Source organism: Convolutriloba macropyga, chromosome 4 (genome assembly GCF_964194025.1).
Source record: "Convolutriloba macropyga chromosome 4, txConMacr16.3, whole genome shotgun sequence".
In the NCBI taxonomy this organism is placed as follows: domain Eukaryota; kingdom Metazoa; phylum Xenacoelomorpha; order Acoela; family Convolutidae; genus Convolutriloba; species Convolutriloba macropyga.
This window is the reverse complement of record NC_134471.1, coordinates 49313880-49333729: the sequence shown is the minus strand read 5'-3', so window position 1 is coordinate 49333729 and position 19850 is coordinate 49313880. Positions and strand designations below refer to the sequence as shown.

General features: G+C 34.2%; 1 protein-coding gene across 1 annotated transcript in view; it reads right to left on the bottom strand.

The window, feature by feature from the left end:
• The window catches only part of LOC142338478 (uncharacterized), a 39980-nt gene that overhangs the window by 6791 nt on the left and 13339 nt on the right, over nucleotides 1–19850 (bottom strand). Inside the window, exons 7-9 of the mRNA XM_075388253.1 lie at nucleotides 17343–17476; nucleotides 10582–10732; nucleotides 7271–7441 (exon numbers count right to left, since the gene is read on the bottom strand). Coding sequence (XP_075244368.1) covers nucleotides 7271–7441; nucleotides 10582–10732; nucleotides 17343–17476 — 456 coding nt within the window. The remainder of the gene's footprint in view (nucleotides 1–7270; nucleotides 7442–10581; nucleotides 10733–17342; nucleotides 17477–19850) is intronic.

The following is a 19850-nucleotide window of genomic DNA, read 5'->3' as shown; positions in this document are numbered from 1 at the left end:
TAACTATTCTGCAGCCATATCCAGCCTCGTTGGGTTTTCAAGTCACTATCATATGATGCTGACTTGAAGAGTGCTTCCCTACTTAATCAAGCGGTACAGAAGTTACCACCAAACATGAAAGAGTCGTGGTCGCTCTTTACGGTTAAGAAGCACTGGGTTATGCCTACCCTCCTTGACTTTAACTATTGGATTAAAGAAAAAGCTGAGGCCCATGATCTTATGAAACAAAGCGCAACTAAGGCAAAACCTGAAGATAACAGCACTTCAGTAACCAAGAGTAAAACAGCCTCAAAAGTGTTTACATCAAATTCACAACAAAGGGAAACACAGAAGCAATTGCCATTTTCTTACACAAACACTTACTCTCGGTGCATCGTATGCAGAGGTAGCCACCGGCTATGGGAGTGTCGAGTTTTCAAGGAAAAGACTCCAACCCAGAGAGCTAAGTTTGTGGGGGATAATAAACTTTGCTTTTCGTGCTTACGCGAGAAGCACATGTTCCGCCAGTGCCCTCAACCAAGAAAGTGCCGAGCAGAGGGGTGCAATAGTTCGCATAACACACTATTGCATGGCGCAGATAAGATTTTTCCAGCAAAACAGTCAACAAATCCCAATACTATCCAGTCTTCTGGCAACACATGTCAAAGTAAAGCAACTACTAGTCAACAGCCGTCTAATAAGACCACAACGATATCATCAGTTACTGACGTTAAGGGGCTTCTCCAGGTGACTGAGTTGCAGTTGTTCAATTTGTCCGGTTTAGATACCAAGGCTTTAGTTTTGTGTGATACCGCCTGCAGTAACTCTTGGGTGACCGGTAGTCTCGCAGATAGACTCGGTTTGCACGATAAAGCGCTAAAGCTACTTGTCAAGGGTATTAATACCGAAGAAGTAGTTGATACTATAGTTGTTGAAGTCACTGTGAAACCAAGAGAACATCAGGATTTCGAACCATTTACCATCAGCCCTTTCGTTAAGGAGAGTCTGAACGTCGGCTCAGATCTCATTAACGTACAGGCTCAGCAAGAGACTTACCCACACTTAGCAGTCCTTGATCCCGTGACATATTCTTATAAAGACATTGAGATGATACTCGGTCAAGATGTCTATCATGCCATCCAACCGTTAGAATACTTCTCTGCCGATTAGAAGCGTTCACCCGTTGCCGTACGCTTACCCATAGGTTGGGTCTTAAGCGGTCTGTTACCATAAAGTTCTTGTATAACCTCAACGTGCTTTAAAGTGAATATCGAACATGACAATGAGTTAGAAAGTCAAGTAAAGTCATGGTACGACATTGAATCTTTCGGGGCAAATAAGCAGGTCGACACAAGATCTGCAGCAGACGCAAGGGCTCACGAAATCCTTGAGAACACCACCGTACACAATGGCCTGAGATACGATCTCGGAAAGCTGTGGGCAGCAGAAAACACCAAGCTTGTGCAACTAAAGTCTCTCGAAAAACGATTGGCCAAGAATGAAGACCTTAGGGAGAAGTATACTAGTACCATCAAGGAAGATCTGAATAGGGGGTATGTAATTGAGGTTCCAGACGCTCACAAGGTTGAGAACCGGTCCGACAAAGAGTGTTACTTACCCCACCATCCGGTTTTAAACCCAAACAAACCGGGTAAGTTGCGTAGGGTGCTCAATGGAGCAGCAAAATTTAATGGTGCCTCACTGAATAAATCTTTGCTCACTGGCCCTGATCTGCTCCAAAACCTTATTTACGTACTTCTTCGTTTCCGGCAACATCCATATGCCGTCTCAGCCGACATCGAGGGAATGTTTCTACAGATTGGTGTATTACCATCAAATCAACCATCACTTCGCTTTCTGTGGCGGGAGGACTCCACAACTAACGTTGTAGTGTATCAATATACGCGCCATATATTCGGGGCTAAAGATTCGCCAACATGCGCCAACTATGCATTACAACGCACTGCGAGAGACATTGCCAAGCCTTACCCCGAAGCAGCAAAAGCCGTCCTTGAAAACTTCTACATGGACGATTACCTTGACTCAGTGCAGTCTCCTGAGAAAGCCATCAATAGATCGAAGAAATTGGTACATCTTCTCCATCTCGGTGGGTTCAAGCTTACAAAGTTGGTAAGCAATGTGCCAAATCTGGCTGACCGAACTGATGGTTCTCCTCAATCTACTGCGCCCAAGGTTATTGTGTCATGTCAAGAGGTTTCATCGCATGTGCTAGGGCTAAAGTGGGATCACACTAATGACACCTTAGTTGTGAGTAGGGTACAAGCTGCGCTATCACCAAGTCCCTCACGCAACGCTTGGTCCTAAGTCTTGCCTCGAAAGACTTTGACCCCATTGGTCTTGTCGCACCGTTTACCGTCGGTGCGCGACTGCTCTTAAAAGACATCTGGCGTGTCGCAGGACAACAATGGGACAACGAGCTCCCACAAGACATGGTTCTAAGATTTTTGGCTTGGAGTGCGGACTTACCAAAGCTTTAAAACATCAAAATTGCTCGAAGTTATTTTACTGGACCCTTTGATAATGTAGAATTGCACATGTTCGGTGACAGTTCCCAGGATATTTTTAGTGCCGTCGCATTTCTTCGAGCCCGAGTAACAACTCCTACGGGCAGGGTAAAAACAGAGCTTGCGTTTGTTTTGGGGAAGCGTGCGTGGCGCCAATGAAAGTAATGACTGTCCCAAAACTGGAATTGCAAGCAGCTCTACTTGCCACTCGATTGAAAGGGGAGATTATGCAAGCACTTACTGTATCTGCTAACCAAGTATTCATGTGGACAGACAGCACGACCGTTCTCCAATCGATTAACTCAAATGAAAAGCAACCAATCTTTGTTGCAAACCGTGTTTGCGAAATTTTGTAGTATACCATCGTTGACCAATGGAACCACGTCGCAACTAAGGATAAACCAGTTGACGCTGGCACGCGTGGAATGTCCGCTGAGATTTTGCAACTAAGCAGTTGGGTCAAAGGTCCACATTTCTTAACTAAATCACGTTTCCCGTTTGTACCGAACAAAGACGTCATTAATAGAAGACACTGTTTCTCTCCCTACATCTGTTAAAAAACAGACAACTCCCGTTCCGTCGTTATTCCCATTTGATAAGTTTAGTTCTTATCAAAAGTACTTGCGCATTGCCGCATACGTTCTCCGGCTTTTGCCGAAAAATGCCGGCTCCCGTAATCTCGATTGTAGCATTACTGACCCTACTAAGCTTGACGAAGCCGAGCGTCATCTACAGTACTTGGTGCAAGGAGAATCTATTGAAGCCGAAAGAAAAGATCTTCTTGACAATAAGTTTGTCAAACGGAGTAGCCGAATTGCTCCACATTCATCGTTTATTAGTCCGAATGGGCTAATCCGTTCCTCGGGCCGCATCAAGCGGTTAATTGAAGTTCGGTTTAACGTAAAGTACCCAATCATTTTAGACGCACGTCATCCGTTTGTAAAACTGTTCCTTGAACACACGCACGTAAAGCATTATCATCAAGGCGTTGAATACCTAAGATCAATTGTGCAGGAACACTATACAGTACTGAAACAAAGATCAACCTTGCGTTCCATCAAAGCACACTGCCTGAGATGCCGAGAATTCCAAGCTGTAACTATGCAACCAATCATGTCTGACTTACCTAAGGAGAGACTTGCTTACCAGTCTCCTCCCTTCACGAACACTGGCGTTGACTACTTCGGGCCATTCTTTGTTACCGTCCACCGTACTACTGAGAAAAGGTGGAGCTTCCTCTTCACCTGTCTCACTACTCGCGCTGTCCATGACGAGATAGTTACATCCATGGACAACAGCTCTTGTGTTATGGGAGTTGAGCGGTTTGTGTCACGTAGGGGTATAACTGCCATGATTTGGTGGGACAATGGCACTAACTTTATTGGAGCGGAGAAAGAACTCCGAGAAAGTATTGAAAAGTGGAACGTTGTCAACATTGCAGCTGAGCTCGCTCACAAAGGTATAAAGTGGAGGTTCAATCTAACCAGCGCACCACATCAAGGTGGCATCTGGGAAAGGTTGGTACGCAGTTTCAAGCGCGTGTTGTATACTATTCTTAGCACGCGTCGCCTCACGGATGAGGTACTGCATACTACCTTTTGTCTCGTGGAGAATGCCCTCAATTCGCGTCCTTTAGCACCCGTAAGCGCTGATCCGTGCGATTTGAACGCTTTAATGCCCAACCACTTTCTTTCAGGAGAATACTCTGCCGGTATTCCGTCTGTTGTCGGCAACAATGAGTTCGACCATCGTAAACGTTACGCCCGAGCGCAGTCGTACGCTAATGCGATCTGGTCCCGTTGGATCAAAGAGTACGTACCGACGCTGAACCGACGGTCTAAGTGGCAGACGCCTGCCGAGCAACACCTGAAGACCGGTGACTTGGTTTGGATAGTTGAGTAAACCAACCCTAGGGGTTACTACCTAACCGCTCGGAATGTGGAACTCCGTTACGGCTCCGATAGCGTCGCGCGCTCCGCCGTTTTACGTACGTCGACCGGTTCACTCGTTCGCCCGCTTGTAAAACTTGTACCAGTTTTCCCAAAACCTTCTTCCGGGCCGGAGGATGTTACGCAGTAAATGAACGAATTTCATCCGATCAGAATCGAGTATTTCTAAACTTTAAAATAAGATTTAAATACGTTCTAATATACGTATAAAGTTCCGAAAAAGTTCATTTAACCTAGCGTTAAGTAAATATAACCAATGTATGTATCGATTAAGCTGGTTTTTGGCTTAATATTTTTAGGTTTTCTAGACAATTACCGATTGAATACGAACTGATTTTGACGTCAATGACATCAGACGAAAAAACCTGTTAAATGAACAACAAAAAATCTTGCCGCCTAAGTTTCACTTGTTGCTTTGTACATTACTAATGTTTAAACGTTGTTGCTATGAAGGAGCTTATATGAATTCAAATATCGGACTACAGTTTTCGTTTACTGAGTTTATAGTGAGATTGAAAAACTAGATCATGATTGAATAAAATTCATCCAAGCTAAAGAGTAACAGAGTAAAACATGAGTGAAATAAGTCACATTTTACTGTGCAACTTATCGAACGTATCAAATGAATGATAAGACAAACTTGTTAGAAAATGATAAGGAACGCGTGCGAAAAAACAGAAATAAAACAAAAAGCGAACTCCATTTTCCGCAAAAAAATCGCGTGGCAGATTCTGTAAAACAAATCAACCTTGTTAAATTTTAAAAAATGCGTTTTGGAAAATGGGAAAAAATAAGTCTGAAAATGCGGACAATAACCAAAAAGAAAATTTGATCAAAACGAAAATATTTTGACTTTTTTAGTGTCAAAGTTTTAAAAACACAAAATGACACAAAATACCAGCCTCTTGCTTCTCTGGTTTGAAAATTCTAAAAAAAAATGCAGTTACGCAAATCAAGATAGTGACAACACTAAGAGCAAAGCAAATGAATAATAGGAAGCTTACGACTTGATTATAGTTGGAAAAAAATGTTCAGAGCAGATTTAATTGAGTGAAATGGGCAAATTATAATGCTCTAATTGGACAATTATTTCATAAGAACAGTTATCACAAATGTTTTTATGGGATCTAACAAACTGATCAACAAAAAACCACTCTTATTGACAAATAGGCAAAAATTCACTTTCAAAATGAACAGAAAGGAAAGTCCGCGAACCAAAATATTCCATAAAAAAATATATGCTAATTTATTTCAAAAAGAAACAGTTACTTCCTCTTGTAAAAGATGTCAATACAAAACTAACCAAAAGCGGAAATAGGTGGTATTTACTCTTCTGCACGAGATGTGTTGTTTTCCAGAAATTTCTTGATGAAACTCATAGTTTTTTTTGGTACATTTGGTTTTTTTGCATAATACATTATTTACGTCCAAGTAGTGCAAAAGCAAGCATATTGAAATAAGATTCAGTCAGCTCTCCAATTTTCTGACAATTCTGCCGAAATTTCCAGATTTTCAATGATTACTAACGGCCATTTATGCTGGCTAATCAAACATAATTCATTCTGTGAGCGTTGTTTAATACTTGTAATCAAAATATCTAAACTTGAAACTCACCAATTGATATAAAAAATTACAGGCTCAAGGGACCATTCTTATCATTTGAGAGATTATTATAAACATTAATCCAATGCTTACAACTATTCTATAAAAAATGACGTCTAAAATGGCCAGTCAATCTTGAAATTACTAGAAAGATTAAGGTCAATTGACGCTCCGTAAAAAAGTTAGCTCCGAAAACCAAAAAAAAATGTACATTCAAACTCAAATCAATCTAATCCAAACAAGACAAGATGAGATCAGTTATAATCTGGTTATCAGAGCCAGAAAACGGCCAAAAAATTTGAACAAATCCTGAGCAAAGTTTGAGAAAAGTGAGATAATCAAAAAAATTAAAACATCGGTGCCTCCTCAAAACAGTCAATTTTTTTTTAATTTTTCTACTCTACACAAGACGTTTGGTCTACTAGAATATGTCACGCACAACACTGTAAGATAATTTTTTTGATGGACCAAAATTGCCCGAACTGAGAAAAAGCAAGAGTAAGCAAAACATGTGTGTTTGGAACAACAAATCAATAAAAGAAAGAAATCATGTCGAAACCTGACAAGTGTTTTTTTGGAAGATTTCTTTGATGTATTATCTAGTAGGAGGTTTGAAATATGAGAAAATTGACAAAAAGTTTCTAGATAAAAGAGACGCCACGATAAATTCTGTAATAAATTTCAAAATTTTCAATTGGAAATACTTGAGTTGGTGAGTTGATGAACGATAACTTACTGAAACCACACATAAACATGACAGCCCTCAATTTCGAAAACACACTGTGAGCTGGTGAAATGAAAAACGGTATAAATTTAAGTCAATGTTGAGTTGAGTTAACACACAAAGTAAAATGCTTCTGCGCACGCATTTTTAAAGCATCCTTGTGTGCAATGCAATCAATGCTGATTAACAGGGCCAAAATCAGAACAAAGTTTTATAAATTCTTTCGGCTAGAAAGAATTTGGTTGCTCTTAAAATATTAATATCGTTCTCGAAATTTCTTGATTATTGTTCTAGTCAAACATAGAAACTGACTTGCTCTAGTAAAACAACGATACGATAAATTTAAACTCTCGAAAATCTTGTTATCAAAGGATACGCAAATGAGAGTGCCAAAAAGTCTCTCTGTTTTTTTGCAAATCATGACCAGTCCTAATTTTCTTACAAAGTTTTAAAGTTTTTTCCTGAACTCGGCTTTAGTCGTAAATACTCACCAGTACTTTTCTCTCCAAAGTAATGCGTCACTACCAATTTCAAATGTTCAGAGTGTCTTCGGGCTTGGATGAAGTCGTGAACCATGAAAGGAGCATAACCATGGTTCTGGGCAGCCGGTAGTCCAAACTTCTTGAAACAACCAAACCCACTCGTGGATATGACTAGATTCTCTAAAATATTTCACCAGTTAAATAAGCAAAACAAAAACCTAACTAATTGCCGCATAATATTTCACAAAATATTTATATATATATATATATATATATATATATATATATATATATATATATATATATATATAAAAATCTGAAACATGTCAATTAAACCAATCACTCGGTTAATGATACTTGTTAGAAATCTGTAAAACAAGCATTATTATCTTCGTAAATTATAACAAACTGAGGTTTGTTTCTCTAAAAAAATTAATAAAAAAGTAATTGAATCCCGTTACCGTTTTGTCTTTTAGAATTGTTTCGTGTCGCTTAAGCATTTCTGCGATTTTTTTGTTTAAATTTAGTCTTCAACGTTTCATTTCTATTTGTAATTGGAAGTTTGTTCCATTTTTTGATAAAATTACCGAAAACTGACGCTGTAATCAGTATTTTACTATAATTGGTACATTTTCAAAAATTTTGGAATTTTTTATTAGAGATGTTTTTTGAAGAATATTATAAAACCTATTTAGTGACACTCTTGTTACTTGGAGTTCTGCAGGAATAGTGCTTGTTTTTAGCAGTAGATCTCCGGCAGTATTGTATCTGGTTTCCAGAATGCCCCAGTTAATCTTTTTGTTAATTCCGTCGACAGAGTAAGTAGGTGAATTTTGAACAAAATTCGCACTGAAATCTATACGACACAAATCAAGCGATGTGAGAAATTTTTTGTTTTTAACGGTACTTGATGACGAACCAAGTATAGCGATATGATTGCCGAAGCCAATTTACTTAAAAATTTGTTTAGTTGCTTTTCGTATGTCAATTCTTTCAAAGATTACACCTAATTGTCCACATTCTTTAGATGCTTCCAATCGGTGTTTCTATAAGTTGAAATTTTCTTTGATCATATTTTTTTTGCTCATGTGACCATTAACTATGTTTTTCCCTCGTTCAAGGTTAACCTGCTTTTTAATTCATTTATTGATCGGTTTTATTAAATTAGCTTCAGTTTTTTCATTACGTGAAACAGCTGAATAGCTGTATCATCGGCAAACTGTAATATTTCACAATTTGTTGAGATAAAGTATACAAAGTAAAATTGCTAAGAGAGTTCCCTGAGGAACGCCGTGATTTATGACAACAAAGATTGATTTGCCCAACAAATTTCAATACACTGCTTTCGCTCACAAAGGAAGGACTGAAATGAAATTTTTGATTCCCTCTTAATGCATTTTTTGTTCATGAAAAAATTTTCATCAGGTATTGAGTTGAAAGCTTTTGCTGAGACTATAAAAAGTGTGACAACAATTTTTTGTCAGCGTATTGGTGTATTTTTTGAGTTAATTAAACTAGATAGCATCAATAGCATCGAGACAGGGCTTGTGCTTCTGAAATCCGAATTGATATTTGTCAATTAGGTCATTAAAATGATAAGTGGTGAATAAACTGTTCAAAAAACAATCACTCAAAAACTTTTCCGAGAGTTGTAGTGACTGATTTGGCTCGATAGTTTTTTGGTTCTAATCGGTCTCCTTTCCTATAAACAGATGTAACGTTGCCTGTTTTCAAAACTTTATGAAACGCGTTTGTTTCTGTACATTAAATGATGTCAACTTGTAAATGAGTACCAATAGACAGTATACTATCTTTCAGCGCCCATGATGGTGCATAGCTTGGTTCGGCCAATTTTCGCGTAGGTTTATTATCAATAACATACATTTTTCTGGTCACTGACGGGATGTTAATTTCCGGTCCGTAAAGTACTAGGGAAGACGGATTTCTAGAAATTTCTTTGGCTTCATATAATCCAAGCCTCGCAATACAGTTGTTACGTACACTGTTAATCTCTCTGTCATCCTCAAAAAGATTACTGCCTTTTTAATTTGGAAATTGATATTTTTTATTTATTTTCATTGTTCTTTTTAAGTAGGGAGCTGCTGGAAAGATTGTTCCGTTTAGTCATCTGCGTCTTCTTTCAGTTTTGTTTTCACAGAATTACGTAAAAACTTTGTAATTATTACGAATCTCTGCTAGTTTCTATCAACTTCAAGAGTGCATGACAACTCAGAATATGTTCAAAAATTTTGATGAATTTACGAAACAATTCATTAGGCTCATTTGTCTGGCACATTGGTCACCAGTCCTGTAGCGCAATTTTGAAGGGCAAATTGGTTAAATCCTTGTTTGCTCCTAAAAGTAGGAGAGAAGATCACAATAAGCTGACAGTAAAGTTACAGTATTAGAAATACAATGGTTCAGCGCTGTTTTGCAATGTTTCAATGTTTTCACGATGCAGAAATCCCGGATCGAGGTTTGATCAAAAAATAATGTAAGATTAGCGGTGAATAGCGGTGAAAAAAATCTTTTTTCACCGCGGAGCGCCCGCATCTTTTAGCGTTGAATGTGGTGAATTTTTACGGTTTTTAGCGGTGACAATTTTTTTTCACCGAATTCACCGGACTTCTTACAAAAAAGAAACTGCCGTACCCGTGTTCGAACCTCTCACCTCCTGAATGTCAACAACTTCTTATTCCACTGCGACATCTGTCACTTACTGCAATGATATTTCCTGTGAATTTAAGACAACAGTTGAAATTAGCGGTGAATATTTGTAAGATTTGCGATTTTAGCGGCGAAAAATTTTTTTCGCCGCATTCTGCTGGTAGCGGTGAAAAATTTATTTCACCGCATTCTGCTGGTAGCGCTGAAAATTTTTTTTCACCGCATTCTGCTTGTAGCGATTAAAAATTTTCTTTCACCTTTAGGCGGTGAAAAAAAATCTTCACCGCTTAAAGTTTTTGTTCACCGCATTCATCGCATTGAGCGCAAATCTTACACTTTTAATCAAGTTCACCGCAAATCTTACATCTTTTAGCGATTTTAGCGGTAACTCCTCGACCCGGGATATATGACGCAGAATAACCTTAAAAAAACCTTAAATATTACCTTTTTTTAACTTTCCGATCCTAATACTCGACGTATTTCTATATCTTTTGTTAAGTTTATCTTAGTTCTATTTTGTTTACTAAGTCCTTAATTATTTTTCGGTTCCGGTTTTGATCGCAAGATTTCGTTTACTTTGTTTCTACAAGTTCTGAATCTTTAATTGACAATGGCGATAATGTGATATGTGTAATATGGAAAAGCATAGTGACCCAGAGGAGCCATTGGCCAAGCGTGTACTTCCAACTCGGAAGGTTCTTTCTGAAGAAGAAGCATGTTGGCATACGCTGATGTACCAGAACCTGTCATGCCAGTAGAGGAAACAGTGCTGTCACTCATCTCGGACAAAATGGCACGCGCATCCTAAAACTTACGAAATAAGCGACATCGCAGCATAGATCTGGGATTGAGCTGTAGATAGAAATTTGGAACGTCAAATTTTTTTGATCAATGATTTTCTGCTTTCTCCAAAACAAAAAAAAATACAAAAAATTCACGAAATAAATCAAAGGACTCTTATTATTTGTTATTCATTTTGTTTGAGGTTATGATTATCTCTCGTGATTATCTCTCGTGATTATCTTTCAATGGGTGTTGAAAAAGAGAATCGAATTAATGTATCCAAAAATTTTCATAATAATCTTATTTTTTTAATGATTTTCAAACTTTCCTCTTGCTATTCTTTTATATTCTTGATTTTGGCCTGTAATTGTTTTTTTCTTTATATGTTCTAATTAATAACAGTTCTTAATGCTACCTTTTACGGGAACTTATTTAATGCCGTAAGTCAGTAGCTAAAATTTTTATTGATTTTGATTTAATTTGTTTTCAATTTTTTTGTTGCAATTTTTTAAAAATTCCCATTTTCTTTTTTTACAGCTCAAACTAAGTTTCACTCACTTCTTGTGATTTGAAAATTTAACTACTCTATTGGCTTCAAGTTACAATCTAGTAACAAGTACAAGTATTAATATATTTGCGTTGATCATAGGTCCCATTGGTCTTCTGATAAGACCCAAGTGAACATTTAAAATTCTTTTCATCTTTATTTTTCTTTATTTGGTATCTTTATTGAGTTAATATGGTATTTAAAAAAAATCGATAACTGTGACACTGTTTTTCGGACTGTGCCCCCGTTTTTGTTGACAGATTATGTAATATCATTGTGCACAGATCGCAAGTGCTTTGTCGTTAAGTTTTTACGGTTTTGAGTTTTTAAATTGCGTAATTAAGGATTTATTTGATTGTAATTTGACTTTGTTACAACAAGCTTTTAAAGATAGATTTGGAGTCTTTTCCGTTCATTTCTTTGTGTGACTATTCTGTCGTTCATTTTGTCTTGTAATCAAATTAATGGCGGGCATCATAAGTTCTCTAAGGAGTCTCAGTATTATATCATTCAGTTACTGAAAAGGCGTTTTGATTTGGAGTGTTCTGTTTTTTTTAGTCAAAGCTTCAGCTTGGCTTTTTTTCAGAGTGCTTGCACAATATATCCTATTGTTGATTGTTTGTGAATCCGTCTATGCCAATTCAAAACTCGGGTGAGAAAGTATGAGGAAAATACTGTAAAACTTGGCTTTTAATTCAACCTGAGAAAACGTTTGTCTATTCTATATATTATACAAATATATATATATATATATATATATATATATATATATATATATACATATATATATATATACTGTGTCTTGATTTATTTTGTTTTATTTTAAGCTAAGGTTTCAGCCTGGGTTTTTTTAACCGAGTGAAATCTTCTTTATTATTTTGTTGCAGCACCGGATCTCACAAGAGAAAACGACTATCTGTAAGGCTATTGTTATATTGCGTGCCTATCTTCAAAGAATCTTGCATTTTGCCCCTATCTTGTAAGATTTTGTAATTTGGTACAAGACACTCACGTGATCTTAAAAGATAGGCGTGCAAGACCGACTAGGGTTTTCTTAACGAGGAAAAATTAAACTATGAAAATCAGATGGGCAAACGTAATTGAATTGAATCTAGAATTCGTTGAAAGAAAACAAAGATCATTTTCGATAGAATTAGTCTTCTTTAGATAATGAGTTGAAACAGAAAATGCGACCTTTTCCCAGTTTCTGAGCATTTATAGTTCTTATGAAAGATATCTTCAGCAGAAAAAATTGTTTTGTAAAGAACTTTTGAGTGAAGAAATGCGTGAGCTGCTAGACCTCTGTTAATGTAATTAGTCCTCCTATTTTGATCTGATTTAGTCAGAAGCATTATTGTCCGATGATATTTTTTTGATCGATGATTTTCTTTTTTCTCCAAAAATCAAAATAAAAAATTACAAAAAAAATCACGAAATGAATCAAAGGACTCTTATTATTTATTATTCATTTTGTTTGATGTTATGATTATCTCTCATAATTATCTATCAATGGGTGTTAAAAATAGAATCGACTTAATGTATCCAAAAATTTTCACTAATAATCTTATTTTTTAATGATTTTCGAAGTTTACTCTTGCTATTCTTTTATATTCTTGGTTTTGGCCTGTAATTGTTTTTTCTTTATGCGTTCTATTTAATAACAGTTCTTAAAGCTACCTTTACGGGGATAGACAACTTATTTAATGCCGTTAGTCAGTAGCTAAGATTTTAATTGATTTTGATTTTATTTGTTTCCAATTTTTTTGTTGGATTACTTTAAAAATTCCCATTTTCTTTTTTTACAGCTCAAACTAAGTTTCACTCACTTCTTGTGATTTGAAAATTTAACTACTCTATTGGTTTCAAATTACAATCTAGTAACAAGTACAAATAATAAAATATTTGCGTTAATAATAGGTCCCATTGGTCTTCTGATAAGGCCCAAGTGAACATTTAAAATTTTTTTCATCTTCATTTTTCTTAACGGCTTCAATTCTGTGTGTTTTCAAATTTGTTTTGTATGTTTTTCTGTGATTCTGTATCTGCAGTAATTTTACGGTCCAGTTCTTTGGCATAATCTTACCAGAGAAAGCGCCCATTGTTTTGTGAGAGCTTATAAATAAAATTACGCAGAAATTTATCGGCTAATGCTATTGAGTTAATTTGGTATTTAAAAAAAATTCGATAACTGTGACACTGTTTTTCGAACTGAGCCCCCGTTTTTGTTGACAGATTATGTAATATCATTGTGGACAGATCGCAAGTGCTTTGTCGTTAAGTATTTACGGTTTTGAGTTTTGAAATTGCGTAATTAAGGATTTATTTGATTGTAATTTGACTTTGTTAGAACAAGCTTTTAAAGTTAGATTTGGAGTCTTTTCCGTTCTTTTCTTTTTTATGACTATTCTGTCGTTCGTTTTGTCTTGTAATCAAATTAATGGCGGGCATCATAAGTTCTCTAATGAGTCTCAGTATTATATCATTCAGTTACTGGACTGTGTTGAATCAAATTTTTTTCTAACGTCGATTTTTTTTTCTATTTTTTGATATCTTCATTTGGCAGATAATTAGGTTAAAAACGAGGATGAGTAGAGTCACAACTTCAAGCTTCCCTATAGTATATATATATATATATATATATATATATATATATATATGTGTGTATAATATATATATATATATATATATAATAAATATAATATATATATAAATATACATATATTTATATATATATATACACAAATAAGTGTATATATACGTAATTATATATATATATATATATATATATATATATATATATATGTATTTACATATAGAAAAGACGTTTTGATTTGGAGTGTTCTGTTTTTTTTAGTCAAAGCTTCAGCTTGGCTTTTTTTCAGAGTGCTTGCACAATATATCCTATTGTTGATTGTTTGTGAATCCGTCTATGCCAGTTCAAAACTCGGGTGAGAAAGTATGAGGAAAATACTGTAAAACTTGGCTTTTAATTCAACCTGAGAAAACGTTTGTCTATTCTATATATTATACAAATATATATATATATATATATATATATATATATATATATATATATATATATATATACTGTGTCTTGATTTATTTTGTTTTATTTTAAGCTAAGGTTTCAGCCTGGGTTTTTTAACCGAGTGAAATCTTCTTTATTATTTTGTTGCAGCACCGGATCTCACAAGAGAAAACGACTATCTGTAAGGCTATTGTTATATTGCGTGCCTATCTTCAAAGAATCTTGCATTTTGCCCCTATCTTGTAAGATTTTGTAATTTGGTACAAGACACTCACGTGATCTTAAAAGATAGGCGTGCAAGACCGACTAGGGTTTTCTTAACGAGGAAAAATTAAACTATGAAAATCAGATGGGCAAACGTAATTGAATTGAATCTAGAATTCGTTGAAAGAAAACAAAGATCATTTTCGATAGAATTAGTCTTCTTTAGATAATGAGTTGAAACAGAAAAAGCGACCTTTTCCCAGTTTCTGAGCATTTATAGTTCTTATGAAAGATATCTTCAGCAGAAAAAATTGTTTTGTAAAGAACTTTTGAGTGAAGAAATGCGTGAGCTGCTAGACCTCTGTTAATGTAATTAGTCCTCCTATTTTGATCTGATTTAGTCAGAAGCATTATTGTCCGATGATATTTTTTTGATCGATGATTTTCTTTTTTCTCCAAAAATCAAAATAAAAAATTACAAAAAAAAAATCACGAAATGAATCAAAGGACTCTTATTATTTATTATTCATTTTGTTTGATGTTATGATTATCTCTCATAATTATCTATCAATGGGTGTTAAAAATAGAATCGACTTAATGTATCCAAAAATTTTCACTAATAATCTTATTTTTTTAATGATTTTCGAAGTATACTCTTGCTATTCTTTTATATTCTTGGTTTTGGCCTGTAATTGTTTTTTCTTTATGCGTTCTATTTAATAACAGTTCTTAAAGCTACCTTTACGGGGATAGACAACTTATTTAATGCCGTTAGTCAGTAGCTAAGATTTTAATTGATTTTGATTTTATTTTGTTTTCCAATTTTTTTGTTGGATTACTTTAAAAATTCCCATTTTCTTTTTTTTACAGCTCAAACTAAGTTCACTCACTTCTTGTGATTTGAAAATTAACTACTCTATTGGTTTCAAATTACAATCTAGTAACAAGTACAAATAATGAAATATTTGCGTTAATAATAGGTCCCATTGGTCTTCTGATAAGGCCAAGTGAACATTTAAAATTTTTTTCATCTTCATTTTCTTAACGGCTTCAATTCTGTGTGTTTTCAAATTTGTTTTGTATGTTTTTCTGTGATTCTGTATCTGCAGTAATTTTACGGTCCAGTTCTTTGGCATAATCTTACCAGAGAAAGCGCCCATTGTTTTGTGAGAGCTTATAAATAAAATTACGCAGAAATTTATCGGCTAATGCTATTGAGTTAATTTGGTATTTAAAAAAAATTCGATAACTGTGACACTGTTTTTCGAACTGTGCCCCCGTTTTTGTTGACAGATTATGTAATATTATTGTGGACAGATCGCAAGTGCTTTGTCGTTAAGTATTTACGGTTTTGAGTTTTGAAATTGCGTAATTAAGGATTTATTTGATTGTAATTTGACTTTGTTACAACAAGCTTTAAAGTTAGATTTGAAGTCTTTTCCGTTCTTTTCTTTTTTTATGACTATTCTGTCGTTCGTTTTGTCTTGTAATCAAATTAATGGCGGGCATCATAAGTTCTCTAATGAGTCTCAGTATTATATCATTCAGTTACTGGACTGTGTTGGATCAAATTTTTTTCTAACGTCGATTTTTTTTTCTATTTTTTGATATCTTCATTTGGCAGATAATTAGGTTAAAAACGAGGATGAGTAGAGTCACAACTTCAAGCTTCCCTATAGTATATATATATATATATATATATATATATATATATATATATATATATGTGTGTGTGTATAATATATATATATATATATATATATATATATATATATATATAATAAATATAATATATATATAAATATACATATATTTATATATATATATATATATATATATATATATATATATATATATATATATATATACAAATAAGTGTATATATAGGTAAATTATATATATATATATATATATATATATATATATATATATATATATGTATTTACATATAGAAAAGACGTTTTGATTTGGAGTATATATATATATATGTATTTACATATAGAAAAGACGTTTTGATTTGGAGTGTTCTGTTTTTTTTAGTCAAAGCTTCAGCTTGGCTTTTTTTCAGAGTGCTTTCACAATATATCCTATTGTTGATTGTTTGTGAATCCGTCTATGCCAGTTCAAAACTCGGGTGAGAAAGTATGAGGAAAATACTGTAAAACTTGGCTTTTAATTCAACCTGAGAAAACTTTTGTTTATTCTATATATTATACAAATATATATATATATATATATATATATATATATATATATATATATATATATATATATATATATACTGTGCCCTGATTTATTTCGTTTTATTTTAAGCTAAGGTTTCAGCCTGGTTTTTTTTAACCGAGTGAAATGTTCTAGATCAAAACAAAGATCATTTTCGATAGAATTAGTCCTCTTTAGATAATGAATTGAAACAGAAAATGCGTTTTTTTCCCCAGTTTCTTAGCATTTATTGTTCACATGAAAGATATCTTCAGCAGAAAAAATAGTTTTGTAAAGAGCTTTTGAGTGAAGACATGCGTAAGCTGCTAGACCTCTGTTAATGTAATTAGTCCTCATGTTTATATCTGAATTATTCAGAACCATTATTATCCGAAGAGAAAGATTTAAACAATTTTTATGCACAATTTTAAATCCAGAGTAAAAAAATCCCCTACAAGGGAGAGGATAGAGCTAGGACACTAGAGATTGATGTTATCTCTGTAAGGTAATCTTCTTGTAAGGTCACTGGCGATAAGGACAGCAAAACTTGACGGTTAAACGAAGATCTAGGTAACTCTAAGTCAGCTCGAAAATCCTCAAAATAGCACCTTCTGCAGTAACACTACTGTATTAAAAAATTTTTTGCTGACCTCTGGAATATTTGAGATCTGTTGAACCATGGTGTCAAAACTAGTGAGTGGGAAACTCGTGACGTCATAGAATGGACTCCGCTCAAACTCAAGAGTCTTTGCCTGCTTCGGGTAGTCTTTGTGTTTGATGAGTTCTGAAATTTTCATAAACGACTACACACTTGAAACGACGCCAAAAGGCGTTTTTGCCTAGTCTATTGATACCTTTGGGAAGCAGCTGAATTATTATTTATAAATTTTATACTAGAAGGTATGAGGAATAATTTTGATCTGAGACCATTTGTATAAAAGCTTTTATCCAAAACAAATCCAGACACAATTAAATGAGCGTATTTATATGATGGTACAAAGCAATTTTTTACAATCATTAAACATTTTGCCCAAATTTTAAAAAAATCTACAATTTGTTCATCTTCTCGAATATAATTCAATTGGAAAGCATAATGGCGTGTATTTAGAAAACGAAGGGTAAATTTCAATAGAATTGGGATCGAATCTTAGTATGAAGCTGAGCATGAAATTTACTTGTAGGGATTCCAATTCGCTTGGGATCATTGCCAGCAGATAAGTTAATTGGTTTTCATTTTTCGAGTAATTGATCTCTTTTGCTCCAATTTGTCGAACTTCACATAGGAATTTTTATATGAAATTCTCGTCATAATGTTTCTGGCAAAACGAAGATTAAATTTTTAAGAACTTTTAACATAATTGGGATACTCAATTGGCAAAAACTTTAGTATTTTATAAATATCCATTTGTTTTGCATGAAGTATTCCATGTTTTTTAACGTGTCTTACTGTCAACTGGTGTAAAGGTTTTCAAAAAGTTATTCAGGAAAATTGTTTGCTTTTTGATTCTATTGATTGAGCGAAGTCTTTTTGAGGAATTCTATGAAATTAAAAATGAGCTTCCTTTCATTTAAGGTAAATACTAGCTTGTAAGCGAATCAAGAGAATTTAATTAGATTTGCTCCTATTTTCTTGATATAATGCCCGAAGTCCAATTTTTTATACCAAAACTAACACCTAGATATTTAACAACACTTTCCGATTAAATAAGAGTTGCTTAGTTTCAAAATTATGATGATCAGGCCAATTCCTGCGTACAATTTTGAGTTATTTGTAAAAAAAACTTTTTGTTCTGGTTACCTCAAAAACGCAAGATTGTCAGATCAGAATCACACATCGTCCTGGGCTTACCGATAGAAACGCAATGACATACGTGTATGATATTTTATATAATATTAAAGAATAGCGGCTACCAAGAGACATGTTCCATAGCGAACCGACGAAGGTAAATCCATAGATAAAACTGACGATGGAAAAAATTATTTCACCGATTAATTTTTGGTCGCAAATAAAGATTCCATTAGTTGTGATTGCGTTCTATTTTTTCAATTGTACAGCCCATGGTGCTCTACATTTTATTATTTACCAGCATGGTAAAGGCTACTGACGTTTGCCCGGGTCACATGCTTGTTTTCCATAGCAAACCTTATTTTATTGGTTAAAAGTAGATCCGATTAAGCTGCATCTCATTTTACATAAATTGACGAAGACAGTCCATTTCATTAGAAGACCTAAAAAAGGCTGATGGAGAAAGTTTGTTTTTCCAAATTTGACAGCATAGACAAAATTTGACCAAAGATAGTTTTTTACGGTGTTATTGAAATAACTTTCTGGTAAGGTAACATTTTTATTTATATTGATCTACTGCCAGAAACAATGAATAACTGGATTGACCAAAAATGCTTGCATAATAACATTGAAACTGTGACCAGTCTTCTCCCTCATAAGAAAACTAATACAGAAAATTTTTGTGTGGCTGAAATTGTGTGTCAGTTTTCAGAGTTTTTCTATACTATAACGGCTGCTCTCCTATCAAAAACCAGTATTACGTTACAACGCTAACTTCGATACAGCATTTTAAATCTGTCCAGATACAACGTCTTTTTATCTAACTTTTGTCAACTGTATATCCAATTTACTGTAGGTTACCGTTGCATTAGTTGATACTTAATTAGTCCCAACATCTAATCGTTTAGCTTTGCTGATCGACAAAAATGTTTCGCTCAGAATGAAAAATAAATCAAATTAAAAATATAAAAATTTTCTAGATTTTTTGTTTTTAACTCCAACCAAAAACCGACATTGCAAATAAAAATTGTAAAAAAATCTAGTTTTATTACGTGGCTACAGATATGCTAAGTTTCAGCTTTCTATCTCACCGATTATAGAGATATACACAATTTGTGTAATTGTAACTGAACAAAAAAATTAGTTGATCTAACTTTAATGTTAGCAAGATTCTCTCTATCTATTGGTTTCAACAACACCATTATCGAATTTGAGTATTCTTCTCTAAAACCAGTAAGAGAAATTGACTAAATGCTTTGCACAAAGTTTCTCTTAGATAGGAACTTTGTTCCTCAGAAGTACAGATCGAGGAAATTAAAATTATTTCTATTTTATAGCAAGTCAAAGTTATTTTATACTGTAAAATCACTAA